Source organism: Typopeltis vanoorti, chromosome 4, assembly GCF_054136105.1.
Source record: "Typopeltis vanoorti isolate ZY-2024b chromosome 4, IOZ_Tvanoo_1.0, whole genome shotgun sequence".
NCBI lineage: Eukaryota > Metazoa > Arthropoda > Arachnida > Uropygi > Thelyphonidae > Typopeltis > Typopeltis vanoorti.
Window position 1 is genome coordinate 168819773 of NC_143552.1, and position 13563 is coordinate 168833335.

General features: G+C 34.7%; 1 protein-coding gene across 3 annotated transcripts in view; it reads right to left on the reverse strand.

The window, feature by feature from the left end:
* Mer (ezrin/radixin/moesin family protein merlin) overlaps positions 1 to 13563 on the reverse strand; it is a 488739-nt gene that overhangs the window by 424988 nt on the left and 50188 nt on the right. For all 3 annotated transcript variants that reach the window (XR_016548261.1, XR_016548262.1, XM_090392086.1), the window contains exon 3: positions 8538 to 8744. Coding sequence is in view for 1 of the 3 variants with exons in the window: in XM_090392086.1 (XP_090248212.1) it covers positions 8538 to 8744 (207 nt within the window). In the remaining 2 variants the exon portion in view is untranslated. The remainder of the gene's footprint in view (positions 1 to 8537; positions 8745 to 13563) is intronic.

A 13563-nucleotide genomic window follows, 5' to 3' on the forward strand; every position in this document is an offset into this window, starting at 1 on the left:
TAAATAGTGATCACTTCCAATTTCAAATCCTCTGTACACTCTGGTGTCCTGCACCAATGAAAAAACATCACTATCAACAATAACATAGTCAATGAGACTTTTCTTATTCCTTGCTTCTCCTCTCCATGTGAATTTGTGCACATTTTTTATGTTGGAACATGGTGTTAGTAATAACCAGTCTATGTCCTGAGCAGAAATCTAACAGGTATTTGCCATTATTATTAGCTTTGCTCTTTTCTCCAAATTTTCTCAAAATATTTTTGTATGTCTGACAATCATTTCCTACTCTGCTATTCAGATCCCCAACAAGGACCAACTTTATCTTTTAGAATAGTAGAACCTTCTGTGGGACTATAGGCAGAAATAAGTCTCATTGTCCAATTCCCCATTCTGATATTAGCCCACATCAATCTACTTGAGACTGCCCGCCATTGAAGAAGATTCGCCTTGTATTTTGTGTTGAATACTATGGCTACTCCTTCTTTTCCTTGATTGTCATTGCCTGAATATAACATTTTGTATTTATTGCTGAGAAAGATCTCACCAGTTTTTGTCTTTTTAGTTTGAGTCACCCCCTCTTATGTCGATCTGGTACTTTTCTAATTCTTCAGCTAGCTCCATTTCTTTGCCATTCAGGCTTCTTATGTTGATAGTACCAATCTTTAACTCTGGTGATGTTGAGTTGGGGTGTGCTCTTATAATAATAATAATAATAATAATAAAATGAAGAATATGAGACTGAATTATAAAATATTGGCATGGATATAGATATAGAGAAATGCCTATATGGGGGATGCAAGTCCAAAATTTAAGGTAACCAGTAGTGTACCAGAAAAATCAGTACTTCGACTATTGTTATTCAATCTAAGCATTAATGACATCAGAAAGGATTTGATAGGCAACATACAGCTATTTGCTGATGATGTGAAGATAGCCTAGGTAATCAAGAACACGGTTGATATGCAGTACTTGTAGAATGATTTGAATAGGCTGGAATTATGGGCATGGGAAAATGGATGCAAGTTCAATGTTAATAAATGTAAAGTCATGCACCTTGGAATGATGAGATATCCAATGCTATATTATATTTCTTTGTAATAGAAGAAACTATTTAGACTAGGGATCTCATCATCATCATCATGAAATTCCTGCCATGTACCCTCAAGGGGTGTACAGGATATGATAATACTACATGAAAAATTTACATCATTACTAACTTCCTATCTATAATTTTCCTCCAAATCAGTCTGTTGCCTGTCAAATAACGACTCCAACCTTATCAGATCTTATATTTCTATCTTCTAAGGCAATTTTTACCATATCAATCCAAATATATCTTGGTCTTCTTCTGGGTCTTTTTCCTTCCAACCTGGCAGAGAACACTTATTTTGCTAATCTTTCCTCTCCCATTCTGTTTAAGTGACCATACACCACCTGAAATTAGCTCTATTAACTCATTCCTGGATGCTGACAATGTCAGTATCCAAGAATGCATCCTTTCAGGATGTACATTATCCCCTCTATAAGAAGAAAGTGCAGGGAGCACTTCCTCTACTTCCTTCAAATTCTAACTGCTGACTTACAACTCAAAAAAAAATTAAGTATTTCTTGATATAATGTCCCATTAATACCATATAACTGTAGCATTTAGAATAGCTTCTCTTTTGGCACCTTTTCATATGCCTTTTCCAGATCTACAAAACTTAAATACAGATCTTTGTTATATTCCCATGAATTCTCAACTATCTGTCCTCCAGTGAAAATCTGATCATGACAGCTTTTATTTGGGATGAATCCAGCTTTCTTCACCACCACAATCCTTCTTAACCATTATTTATATGGCTATTTTAGCCTGTTTTCATTTAGGAGTGTCCCTTATTTTAAATACATTGGCTTTTTACTCAAGAATTTTTAGGGCATTATAAGTGTATTTTAGAGGTAAATAAATGCAAACTAATAGAGGAAGAAATTTTGCACATACCTTGTTTGGATGTTAAGATATCTTCGTTCTCCTTACTTCTACTGTTAGGCCGTTAAAGGGAGTAGGAAACGATATCTTTTTTTCCAGTTTTCATGTCACCTTTATCATCTCTAATTCCTTTTACAACACTCTTTCCTCCATTTCTGAGCTTCTTCAATACCTCCAGAATATCTTGTCACCTTCTTGATATTTATTTTCTATGTTCTTGCGAAAGTCTTCGCATGACTTCTGTTTAGCTAGTTTTACACAGTGTTTAGCTTTCTTATATTTGTCTCTGTACTATCTCTAAGAGCACAAGCAGATTTATTTGCCAGGAACGTTTGATATGGTTTCTTCTTTTCCTTCACTGCCTCTTTAACTTCCTGTCTACACCATGGAGTTCTGATTTTTCTATTCTTGCAGACAACCTCACCACATATCTCTCTCTCTCTCTGGTTGAATCAATCAGTGTTCTCTTCAGGGCTTGCCATTGTATCTCCAAGGTTTAGTACCTGTTCTCAAATTCTTTCATTTTTTTCTTGAATAATGTTTGTGTATTTTAGTCTACAGTTCAAATCTGAGAGCTGCTCAACCTTTATTTGCTTTAAAACTTTCTTACATGTTCTTCTTTTCAATATGATATTCAATTCTGCTCAAGACTAAATGGTGATCAGTTCTCATTTCAAATCAGTTGTACATTCTGGTGTCCTGCACAAGGGAGAAAACATCACTATTGACAATAACATAATCAATGAGACTTTTCTTATTCCTTGCCTCTTCTCTCCATGTGAATTGGTGCACATTTTTATGTTGGAACATGGTGTTAGTAATAACCAGTCCATGTTGGATTTCTGCTCAGAACAAGTATTTACCATTATTATTAGCTTTGCTCTTTTCTCCAAATTTTCCCAAAAGATTTTTGTATGTCTGTCAATCTTTTCGTAATCTGCTATTTAGATCCCCAACAATGAGCAGCTTTTCCTTTTTCATTGTGTCAGTTGCTTTCTCTAAAGCCTCAAAAAATTCCTCTACCTTAGTAAAACCTTCTATGGGGCGGGCCATAGGCACAAATAAGTCTCATTGTCCAGTTTCCAATTCTATTATTTGCCGACATTACTTTACTTGTGACTGCCTGCCATTCAAGAAGCCTCGTATTTAGTGTTGAATACTATGGCTACTCCTTATTTTCCTCGACTGTCATTGCCTGAATGTAACATTGTGTATTTATTGCTCAGAAAGTTCTCAACAGTTTTTGTCTTTTATATTTGTTTTGTTTCAGTCACCTCTGTTATGTTGAACTGGTATATATCCAATTCCTCAGCTAGCTCCATTTCTTTGCCATTCAGGCTTCTTATGTTGATAGCACCGATCTTGAACTCTGGTGATGTTGAATTGTGGTGTGTTTTATGATTTGTTCCAGTACCTGACTTTTCGCTGTTCGCCCTGGTTCCCGCAAACACAACAGGGGCATTGTTTAACCAGGCGATGCCCGAGCCAGCATGAAAACTAGGGATGTTGAAGTTTTAATATATAGGAAGGTATAGTTCGGGGGCCATATAGAAAAGATTGTAAAGAGAATTCAGGGGTTAATTGCAATGTTGAAACAAACCTTGACATGTAAATATAAGGAAGTCATTTTGCCCCTTAGAAAATTGATAAGACCTCACTTGAACTAGTGCATGCAAGTCTGGTCTCTGCTTTCTATGGTGATTCTGGTACAGTGGAGAGAGAGAGAAAGAGAGAGACAGTGTTAAAAACAATATCACAATTTTTCAATACTGATTATATGAAGACCAACTGAGAATTTGTGGACTGTAGACACTAACACACAATAGAAAGAGAGGTGATATGACTAAGACTTACAAACTTCTGAAAGAGATATACAGGGTAACAATAGACTGAATATTTAATTTTATTTAGGTGGGAAAAGGACAAGAGGGCACCCTTAGAATTTGAAACGGAATTTCCTCAAAACAAGGGGATGAGAGCTTGATTTTTCTCCAATATAGTAAAGTTTGATTGTAATGGATTGCCATTGGAGTTGTGTGTACAAGCAGTGTGAATGACTTCAAGAACAAGTATGACAATTGGTGCAGATAATATGTAGCCTCCCTCAATGAGTCCCTGACTTCCTGGAGGTCTCTTATTTTTTTTTTTATATTATATAATTTAAATAAACTTAAAAAAAAAAAATAAGACAAGCCTTATAAATGTAAGGAGTTATACAAGCTTGTCCAGAGCAGGCTTTTTACTTTTTAACACTAGTTGGGTAGCAGACATGCTATCCATTCAGTCAACCAAACCAGCTAATAATAATACTTCATCTCCATTGCAGAAACATCTGGGATATAAATCTGGTCTGGTTCACCGAGTAATTAGTGTAACCGCTCTCCAGCCAAAAGCTGCAGTTCAACTCCCACTGTGGGCATGGATGTTTGTGATTGTCTGTGAAAATACTAGTGGTGGTGGGCAGTAGATGGCGTTGATGTAGGATGTGGTTCGCTGTGGTTGGTGGATTGAGTAGAGACAAAGAGCTGTAGAGGAAGTTCCCTCCCTCGCTGGGTCTTTGGACTCCTTGGAGGTGTCACATAATAATAATAAACTGTAATAATACATAAAACAATAAGTGGAAGATACACTAGAAGCCTGAAGTCCTATAAAGGACACCCTCTATGCTGTTGGCTAGACTTGGCTGTTCAGCAACAGAGGTCTAAGAATTAATGTTTCCCAAATTTTGAAATGTTTAACGTGACCATATTTATTTAGATTAGGTTGATTTTTTAAATCTGCTGCTCATTCTAACTTTTTTTTTTTTTTTAAAAACAATCAGAAGCAGATTTGAAAAACTAACCTAATCTAAATAAATATAGTTGTGCTAAACTTTTCAAGAATTGGGAAACATTAATTCTTAGACTTGCTGCCCACAACAGCCAAGGCTAGCAAAAACAACTCCCACAGAGGGCATCCTCCCCCACATAGGACTTTGGGTTTCTAGTTAACTTCTTCCACTTACTGTTTTGTGGATGTTATTACAATTTTTATATTGCATACCAGAAGATGTCTCTGTAACATACAAAACATGAGAATGATACCTCCCACCCATACTCTTTTTTGTGTTAAGCTCAATGGCCTGTCACAGACAAGTAAATTTGGCTTCTAGAAAATAAATTATTGCTTATAATGGAGAAGTTAATCCTATTGGCATTGTCATGTAAGATCTCTCACGATAAATTAACTTATCATTTATACATGTTTTTCTAGGGAGATTGCACTTGGAGAAATGTCAATTTTGTGTGTAATAATCTTATATTTGTAATAACTTAACCATGGGCTGCCTTTGTTAAAATAATGTGGTGCATGACGTCATTATGTAACACTATTAACCCATGTCCATATATGGCTCAAAAGACACATGAAGTATGATGATCATGGTTGGATATCAATATATGACCATATATGGAAGTTTTGACAGACACACATAGGCTCAACGGAAGTCCGGGCCTTTATAAGGCAAAACATCAAGAAGGATTTTGTCTTAGGTTTCTCAGTCTTCTCTTACCTGGCTCTGCCTTCACATGATGCCCTTGTTGGAAATCAAAAGAGAAGCATCATAGGTCTTAAGTTTTCAAAATCTTCTCTTGCCTGGGTCCAATGCTGCGTGAGGTCCATTGTCGGGAATCAAAAGAGAAACATTGTAGGTCTGAGGGTTCTCAATAGTCTCCTACCTGGGTCTGCCACCATGAGAAGTATTGTGTCGCTTGTCAGGACATCTCCCTAGGAAAGAGCTGCACATTGCTGCCATGTTAAGGGTCCTAAAGGGCATAGAATAATCGACTCAGACAAAGGAGAAGTTTGGTGGGAGATCAAGAGCAAGCCAGCAAAAGGAAAGAAAGACAAAAAAGGAGCACTTTCATGCAAACAAAAATTCATGAAAAAAGGCAGTGCTGAACGAGAATTGTAAGTACTTATATATGTGATTTCCAACAAGAATGTACATCAAGTGTGTCTGCTTATGGGTACAATAAGAATGTGTAAGTTACCAATTGAAAGAAGCTCACTCAAGGTGTGTGTCTTAATCTCAACTGTGTATAATTAATTACTGTAAGAGCAAGAAGAGTACTGTACGATATGATCTAAATTAATATTGATTTAAGCTTACCCAAGGTATGCTTTATTTTCAGTTCGTGTATGTATGACTAACAGGATATTCTACATCGTGATTTAACTTTAACGGAAGAAACATAGAACTAAGTTTGAATCAGGAAGAATTGAAACTGACAAAGACTTGTGATGCAACTGTGTGTGTGTATATATATTAATGTGGAGCAGATGGTGTAAATATTCCTTTTTGATTTAATTAAATAGTTTGTGAACAACACATTGGACTGATTCTGTTAATGCACTACCCAGAAAAATTCAAACCTGCATAAGATAAAGTTTAAGTGATCAATAATCAAGCAATGACTAATTAAAGGTAAAGATTAACATTAGCAAGGAATGCTAACAATATCTGCTTTGTCTTTAGTTTAAAATCTTATAATCTTGAACCCACCAAATACATAGTCTAACTGTCGAAGTTATAAAACATAAATTTGTCAGACTATAGAACATGAGAACATAAGATCTAGTAGAAATAAATAAATGGCAGCAGTCAATTGTTAAGGAAGTTGACCATTCATGACAGTTCACGAGGTTTAAGAAAAGAACAACGACAATAAAAAGAAAAAGATGAAGCAGAGTTGAGAACTACCAAAATATCAGAAAATATAACAGTCTGTTATGTCTGCAAATACACATGTTCTTCTGGCTGGTAACCAGAGCTTTTGGAAGGAAAAATCCCACCACCTCCATACAAGACTGGCTAACTCACCTTCACTTGACGAAGTGTCCTGATAAAAGTTCTTCACATCCTAGAGGATTGGAACCCAGGTCTTTTCAATGTGTACATCATTAATACTGAGCTATGGAGCTCATGATTAAACTTGTGTTTAATTATTTTTCTGTGCTCTTCACTGTTCACCTAGGTTCTCTAAGAAATGGCAAAGGGTCAACACCTCACCTGGAACAGCATTTCATTATGTATCATCAATCATTTTATTGTAGTTTAAGTCAATACAGAATATAATTTGATCTGCTAGGCCCCATATTAGCAGCTCATTCTAGTTCATTCAATATCTTGATGGATGGCCTAACTAACCAGGTACCAAAGAAAGTGAGGACTGGAGATTAGGTTAGAAGCCTGATCAGTTCTTTGCTTTTTTTTAAAAGCTATTTGGAGTTATCATCCCAATTATATATCTTTGAACTTTAATGACTCCATGATGATAGAATATTAGATCTTTAAAATAAGTTCATATTTCTTTATTGTCATCATTTATACAGTACAGTCTAAAAATCTTTATTAACTTTCTTTCAAATATAATATTTTCTATGATATCTTTGTGTTGTTGGCCAGGACTCATAATCACACATCAATGTTGGTCGTAAATACAAAAATGTAAATCTAAGTTTTTCTTTAGATTTTCTTGATCATATTCCCCCGGATTTAGGAGATGTGAAATATCACTGAGTGGTATTCACAATTCTCTCCTGATGCATATTATTGTAGGCAGGTGTTAATGTCAATCCCTACATATTTAAAATTATTCCATAATAAATTTAGTTTAATCCTTTATCCAAGTGTGAGCAAACAAAGTTTGCGCCTGAAAGTATCTTCAGGCGCAAACTTTGTTTGCGGTGGGTGGTACAACATTCGGGCAATGTCCAGTGAATTACCCCAGTCCTGAAGATACTTTCAGGCACAAACTTTGTTTGCTCACACTTAGATAAAGGATTAAACTAAATTTATTATAGTCTAACCAGTGAAAAATAAACTTTCAACATCTTTCTCTAAATCCAGAGTAATTTAATAAAAAGGTGGCACACCATTTTGCAACTCCTATAGGTAGAGATGACCTTGCTAATGCTTCTGCCTGGTATCTCCACTTGGGCCTCGCTCCCACTGAAGAGACTTCAATAAAGGTCGAAACTAGTCTGGGTAGTGGCCCTTCCCTTAATGCATAACATTATACATATCCGCAAGGAGATGTGTTTTGCATTATGGGAGATACTGAGACAGGAGTGATGTTAGCTTGCTCCACCTTTGCAACGAGTTGCCTGGTGTTGTACCACCTTACCCCAGTCCTGAAGATACTTTCAGGCACAAACTTTGTTTGCTCACACTTGGATAAAGGATTAAACTAAATTTATTATAGTCTAAACAAGTGAAATATAAACTTTCAAATTAAAATTATTCCCTTACTCAAAGACAATTATTAGCAACCAATAAAAGCAACATTGGATGAATTATACTGGAGTTTTTGAATAAATTCTATATAAATTTTTGTTACATGTGTAAGACATATAACTTACTTTAATTGGCATATATAAGCATTACAATTATACTGGAGTTTTTGAATAAATTCTACATAAATTTTTGTTACATATGTAAGGCATGAAACTTACTTTAATTGACATATATAAGCATTTCAATAACAAGAAAAAGATACTAGTATGAATAAAAATACATAAATGATACCTTAGCTTGAACAGCATATGAAGCAAGCAAAACAGATGCTTCCGGAGGACAATAAATATCCATGTTAAGAATTGCTTGTTTCACCTGAAGAAAAAAAAGATGCTGTGTAATTTCCTGAACCAATTCTTCTGCTACATCTTCAGGGTAAAACTTGGCAAGGAAAAGGAAAGGAACTGGAGTTTTCTTTGGAACATCTTGATCCTGAACCTGAAAAAAAAATGTCCATTTATAATAGCTGTGACTAAATTTATTCACTAAAATATTCATTAAATAAAAAAAATAATAATAAAAAAAACATCTGTGCTAATATTGACATCTACCCAATGTTGCACAGTCTACACACAGAGTTGTAAAAATGTTTCCTGACAGATTATTTTATAGTTATGACATTAACTATTTTTTATTAAATAGCATCACACATAGTTTCTTTTCTTTATCATTTCTTATTACATGTTAAATCACATTTAACAAGAAATGATATTCTTGTTTAATCCTTTACCCAAGTGTAAGCACACAAAGTTTGTGCTCATTATCCCACAATATAAAACCATTAAAGGGAGGGCCACTACCTAGACCAGTGGCGGAGAACCTTTTTATGTGTGCGTGCCAAAAATTTACAAATAATATTTATTGAGTTGCTGATGTGTCGGACAGTTTTTAATAGAGGAAAAATTAATAGAAAATTAATTGCAGAATTTTACTGAGACAAGTTTAAAAATTAACATAGAATTTCATAAAAATTAACTCATAATTTGACATACACATTGTCGTATACAAATCAATATCAATCCAGCAATTTATTAATGAGATTTTTGCTGCTGTACATTAGATGTCAAATGCTTTATATCAGGTTCATATTTTGTCTTTTAGTAATACACATGCCGAACTAGATTTATCAGTCATTCTATTTCTTAAACTGTCTTTTATAAAATTCATTTCGGAAAATAATGACTCACAAGCATCTGTAGAGGAGAAAATTGATAATATAGCCATCGCTAGTTTTTTTAAACAACTAAAGGTTTTAGGAATGGCATTACAAGTTCTCATTATTTCTTCTTCTCCATTCTTTTTAACTGTGCCCAATAATCAATCATTTTTAATTATTTTCAAGTCATTTCTCAAATCGACAAACTTTTGTTTCCATACAGAACTGGATTGAAAATCGATTAATTGTTTCTATATCTTCCAAATTCAGCCACTCGAAAATCTCCAAATTGAGTTTATCTGCTGATGTTGTGTCTGGATGCAAAATAAATTTTGATGTCAATGCAAACTGCCTGAACTACATAAATCGTGAAGAAAATTTGTTGATTATCAATTGAATAACTGTAGAAAACTCTTCTATCAATTTAACTTCATCTATTTTTTCATGAGATTCTAGATCTGCAAAGAATTTTTTTGTATTATCTGAAAAACTGGAAGGTATTGGAAATAACATCACGATTGAAAATTTGTAATTTAGCTTTGAATGCTTTGATTAAATCAAATATGGCAATAACTGTCTTTTTAATACCTTGCAGTTTAACATTTAATTAATTTAAATGTAAACACAAATCAGTAAAAAACATTAATTTTGAAAGCCATTCAACGTTCATTACTTGATTGCATTTTTCAATGATTTTCTTTTCTAAAGATTGCTAAACAAGCTGATCCAATTATGTTAGTACTCTCATCAAGACAAAGAGAAATTAAACCAGAAGATTTTATAACTATTTTTTGCTAACGAGTTATATTTTAAGCAATTTCCAAGATTCTATCAAATGCATCTGTATGCATTTTTCTATAGTTTCAAAAAAATCAACATTTTATTATATGCTTAAATTAAATTACCTTTATAATTCACACTTACAGCAAAAACTTGACCAAAAACAAAACAGTGCACATATGCAAAAATAATACACTTGCTGCTGCTTATTTCCACCTATTGGCAGATGCGCGGTGCGAAATGCATATTGAATGCACGTGAGATTAGAGAAGGGAAGAGTCCAAGAATCCTAAGGATCGGTGGTTCTTGTTTCTTTTTCTATAAGATGAGGACCCAATCCCAACAAACTTACTTGTAAATACCTTTTCCATTTTTTGAAAGTTCATACATTAAACTAACATAAGTATTAATAATTAATTATGGCATAATCAAAAACAGTATTAGTACACTTATGTATACGGTATGCATGTTGACAAATATAGAAGTACGTTTAAATTAGTTATCAATCACTGGACTAATGAAATCCTGTATCATATTGTGGTTTCCTCAGGCCAACATCATTAAATTAATTTGTGCTAATTTTCATTGACATATCCCATTCTGATCACCAAAAATTTATAATATTATTCAGTGTAAAATTCATTATTGTATTATGAAATTGATTTTAATGATGTTGGTTTGAAAAAAAAAAAACGATAGTGAGAAAAATATTTATGCAATGTAACTAACCACAGAAGTCAGCTGAGCAGGGGAAGCAGCAGAAGGATGTCAATTTGTCGGCAAAATACATACTGTATTTACTCAAATACGGTCACTGGGCTGTCAAGGCACATTGGGGCGTCCCCCCCTCGGTGGTGAATGAGAGGGATGGTCAGTGGCACTACTTTGTAGGCCTCCCGGCTAGGTCCATGGGACCCGCTAACCAACAACAGCTGCAACCCTCCATTCATATTGGGGGATGGATGGTTCTGGTAGCCCATTCCATAAAAAATGCTGCTATGTAAAGCATCATGTCTACACAAAAGAATTAAAGCCCAGGTAGACTCATTATGCCAGGAACAGTGGTGTCAGGGTGATATAGCAGGCCCTGCAGTATCGTCAGTCCATGACTGCTATAAAGAAACTCGACACAGAAATTGCCTGAATATTGCTACTTGGAATGTAAGAGGATTGAATAAATGCGGAAAATTAGCTAATGTGAGATTGAATATTAGTATACTAGGAATAAGTGAAACTTTTTGGAAAGGATCATCAGATTTTGAGTCGAAACTACCAAATGGCAAGATATATAAAATATATACGTCAGGTGGTGAAATATCAAGAAGAGGTGTAGCATTTATTGTACAGAAGAAAACTAATAAAAACATTATCCATCATCATCAAATTACTGACATGTACCCTCAAGGGGTGTACTGAATATGATAGTACTACATGAAAAATTTACATCATTACTAACTTCCTATCTATAATTTTCCTCCAAATCAGTCTGTTACTTGTCAAGACTCCAACATTATCAGATCATATATTTCTATTGTCTAAGGCACTTTGTACGGAATCAATTCCATCTATATAGTGGTCTTCCTCTGGGTCGTTTTTCCTTCCAACATGACAGAGAACACTTTTTTGCTAATCTTTCCTCACCCATTCTGTTTAAGTGACGATACTACCCGAGATTAGCTCTGCTAACACATTCCTGGATGCTGACAATGTCAAGTTCTTTCCTAATATCCTCGATTTTAATATGATATTGCCATTGATGCGATCTGTTCATGCCTCTAATCTTTCTCAGGACTCTCATATCTCCAGTCTCTAGTCCATGGTTAAGTGCTTTACTTCTGAGCCAGCTCTTAGATCCATAAGTTAAAACTGGTTTGAACACTGTCTTGTATACAACTAATTTAGTGTTCTGACTAATTTCTCTTTTATTCCATATGAATTTATTCAATTGACTTCCTACCATACCAGCTTTGTTGATTTTGTTGTCTATTTCCATATTTAATTTACCATCTTCACTAAAAATCCTGCCTAAGTAGCTGAAATGTTTTACTTGTTCCACAGGTTCTCCATTCACAACACAGTTGACATTTTCAACGATTCTGCCTATTTTCATTGTCTTTGCCTTTTTATTGCTGACCTTCATACCATATCTATTACAACAGTTATTCAATTTAGTCAGGGAATCTTGCAGACTTGTAGCAGATTTATTTAGAAGTATAAGATCGTCTCCATAAAGCAAAAAGAGCTGACATTAACATCTCCAGTTTTGATATCAGGTTTAATACCACTTTCCTTTATAATATGATCCATACAGATAATGAATAACAGAGGGGATAATGTACATCCTTGTCTCATACCAGATTTAACATTAAACCATCTTCATGTACTTCCTTCAATTTTAACTGCTGACTTACAACTCAAATAAAGACAAAGTACTGCTTGATATAATGCCCCATTGACACCATATAACTGTAGCGTATTGAATAGCTTCTCTCTTGACACCTTTTCATATGCTTTTTCCAGATCGACAAAACTTAAATACAGATCTTTGTTATATTCCCATGATTTCTTGACTATTTGTTGTAAAGTGAAGATCTGATCCTGACAGCCTCTATTTGGCCTGAATCCAGCTTGTTCTTCACCAAGCTTTTCTTCCACAATTCTTCTCAACCATTTCTCAGGTATACTAATGGGATATATGGTGTGTAGTGTTTGTGGAGAGCTCCTGAACAGATAAGTGTCATTTTGAGTAATAATTGGTGAATTTGCATAGTATTTACATAGTATTGTTTACTTTTCGTATTTCAGCGTGTCTGGGTGATTTTGGGGTTGTCTCTGAGTATTTTAAATAGTAAATTGATAGATACGATTATTTGTGCACATGGCCCTATGAAGAGAAATACAAAGATGGCGTCCAGGTCACCATCTTTGTCTAAAAATTTTAATTTAAAGGATTTGATTCAGTGTACCGTTTGAGAAATGTATGCATTGAAGAGAGCGGCTGGAGTCTGGTTAAACAACGACAGTGGAGTGAATGTGTGCAGAAAGTGTAAAGAATGTGAGCATTTAAAGAGTGTTTCAGGTGGTGAGAGTGATATCATTGTTGAAAGTGAGAATCCAGAAAATAGTGATATTTGCTAGGTAGTACCAGATAGCTGTGAGAGTGGCGTTGAAAGTGAGAATGAAGGTAAACATACAGAACGAATGAATTATCAGAGAATAAAGATGATGAGACTGATGCAATGAGTGAGATCGCTTGATTATGCGGAACGATACACAGGGCAAATCGGCAGCTGGAGCATGGCAAATATGTTTACTTTTTTT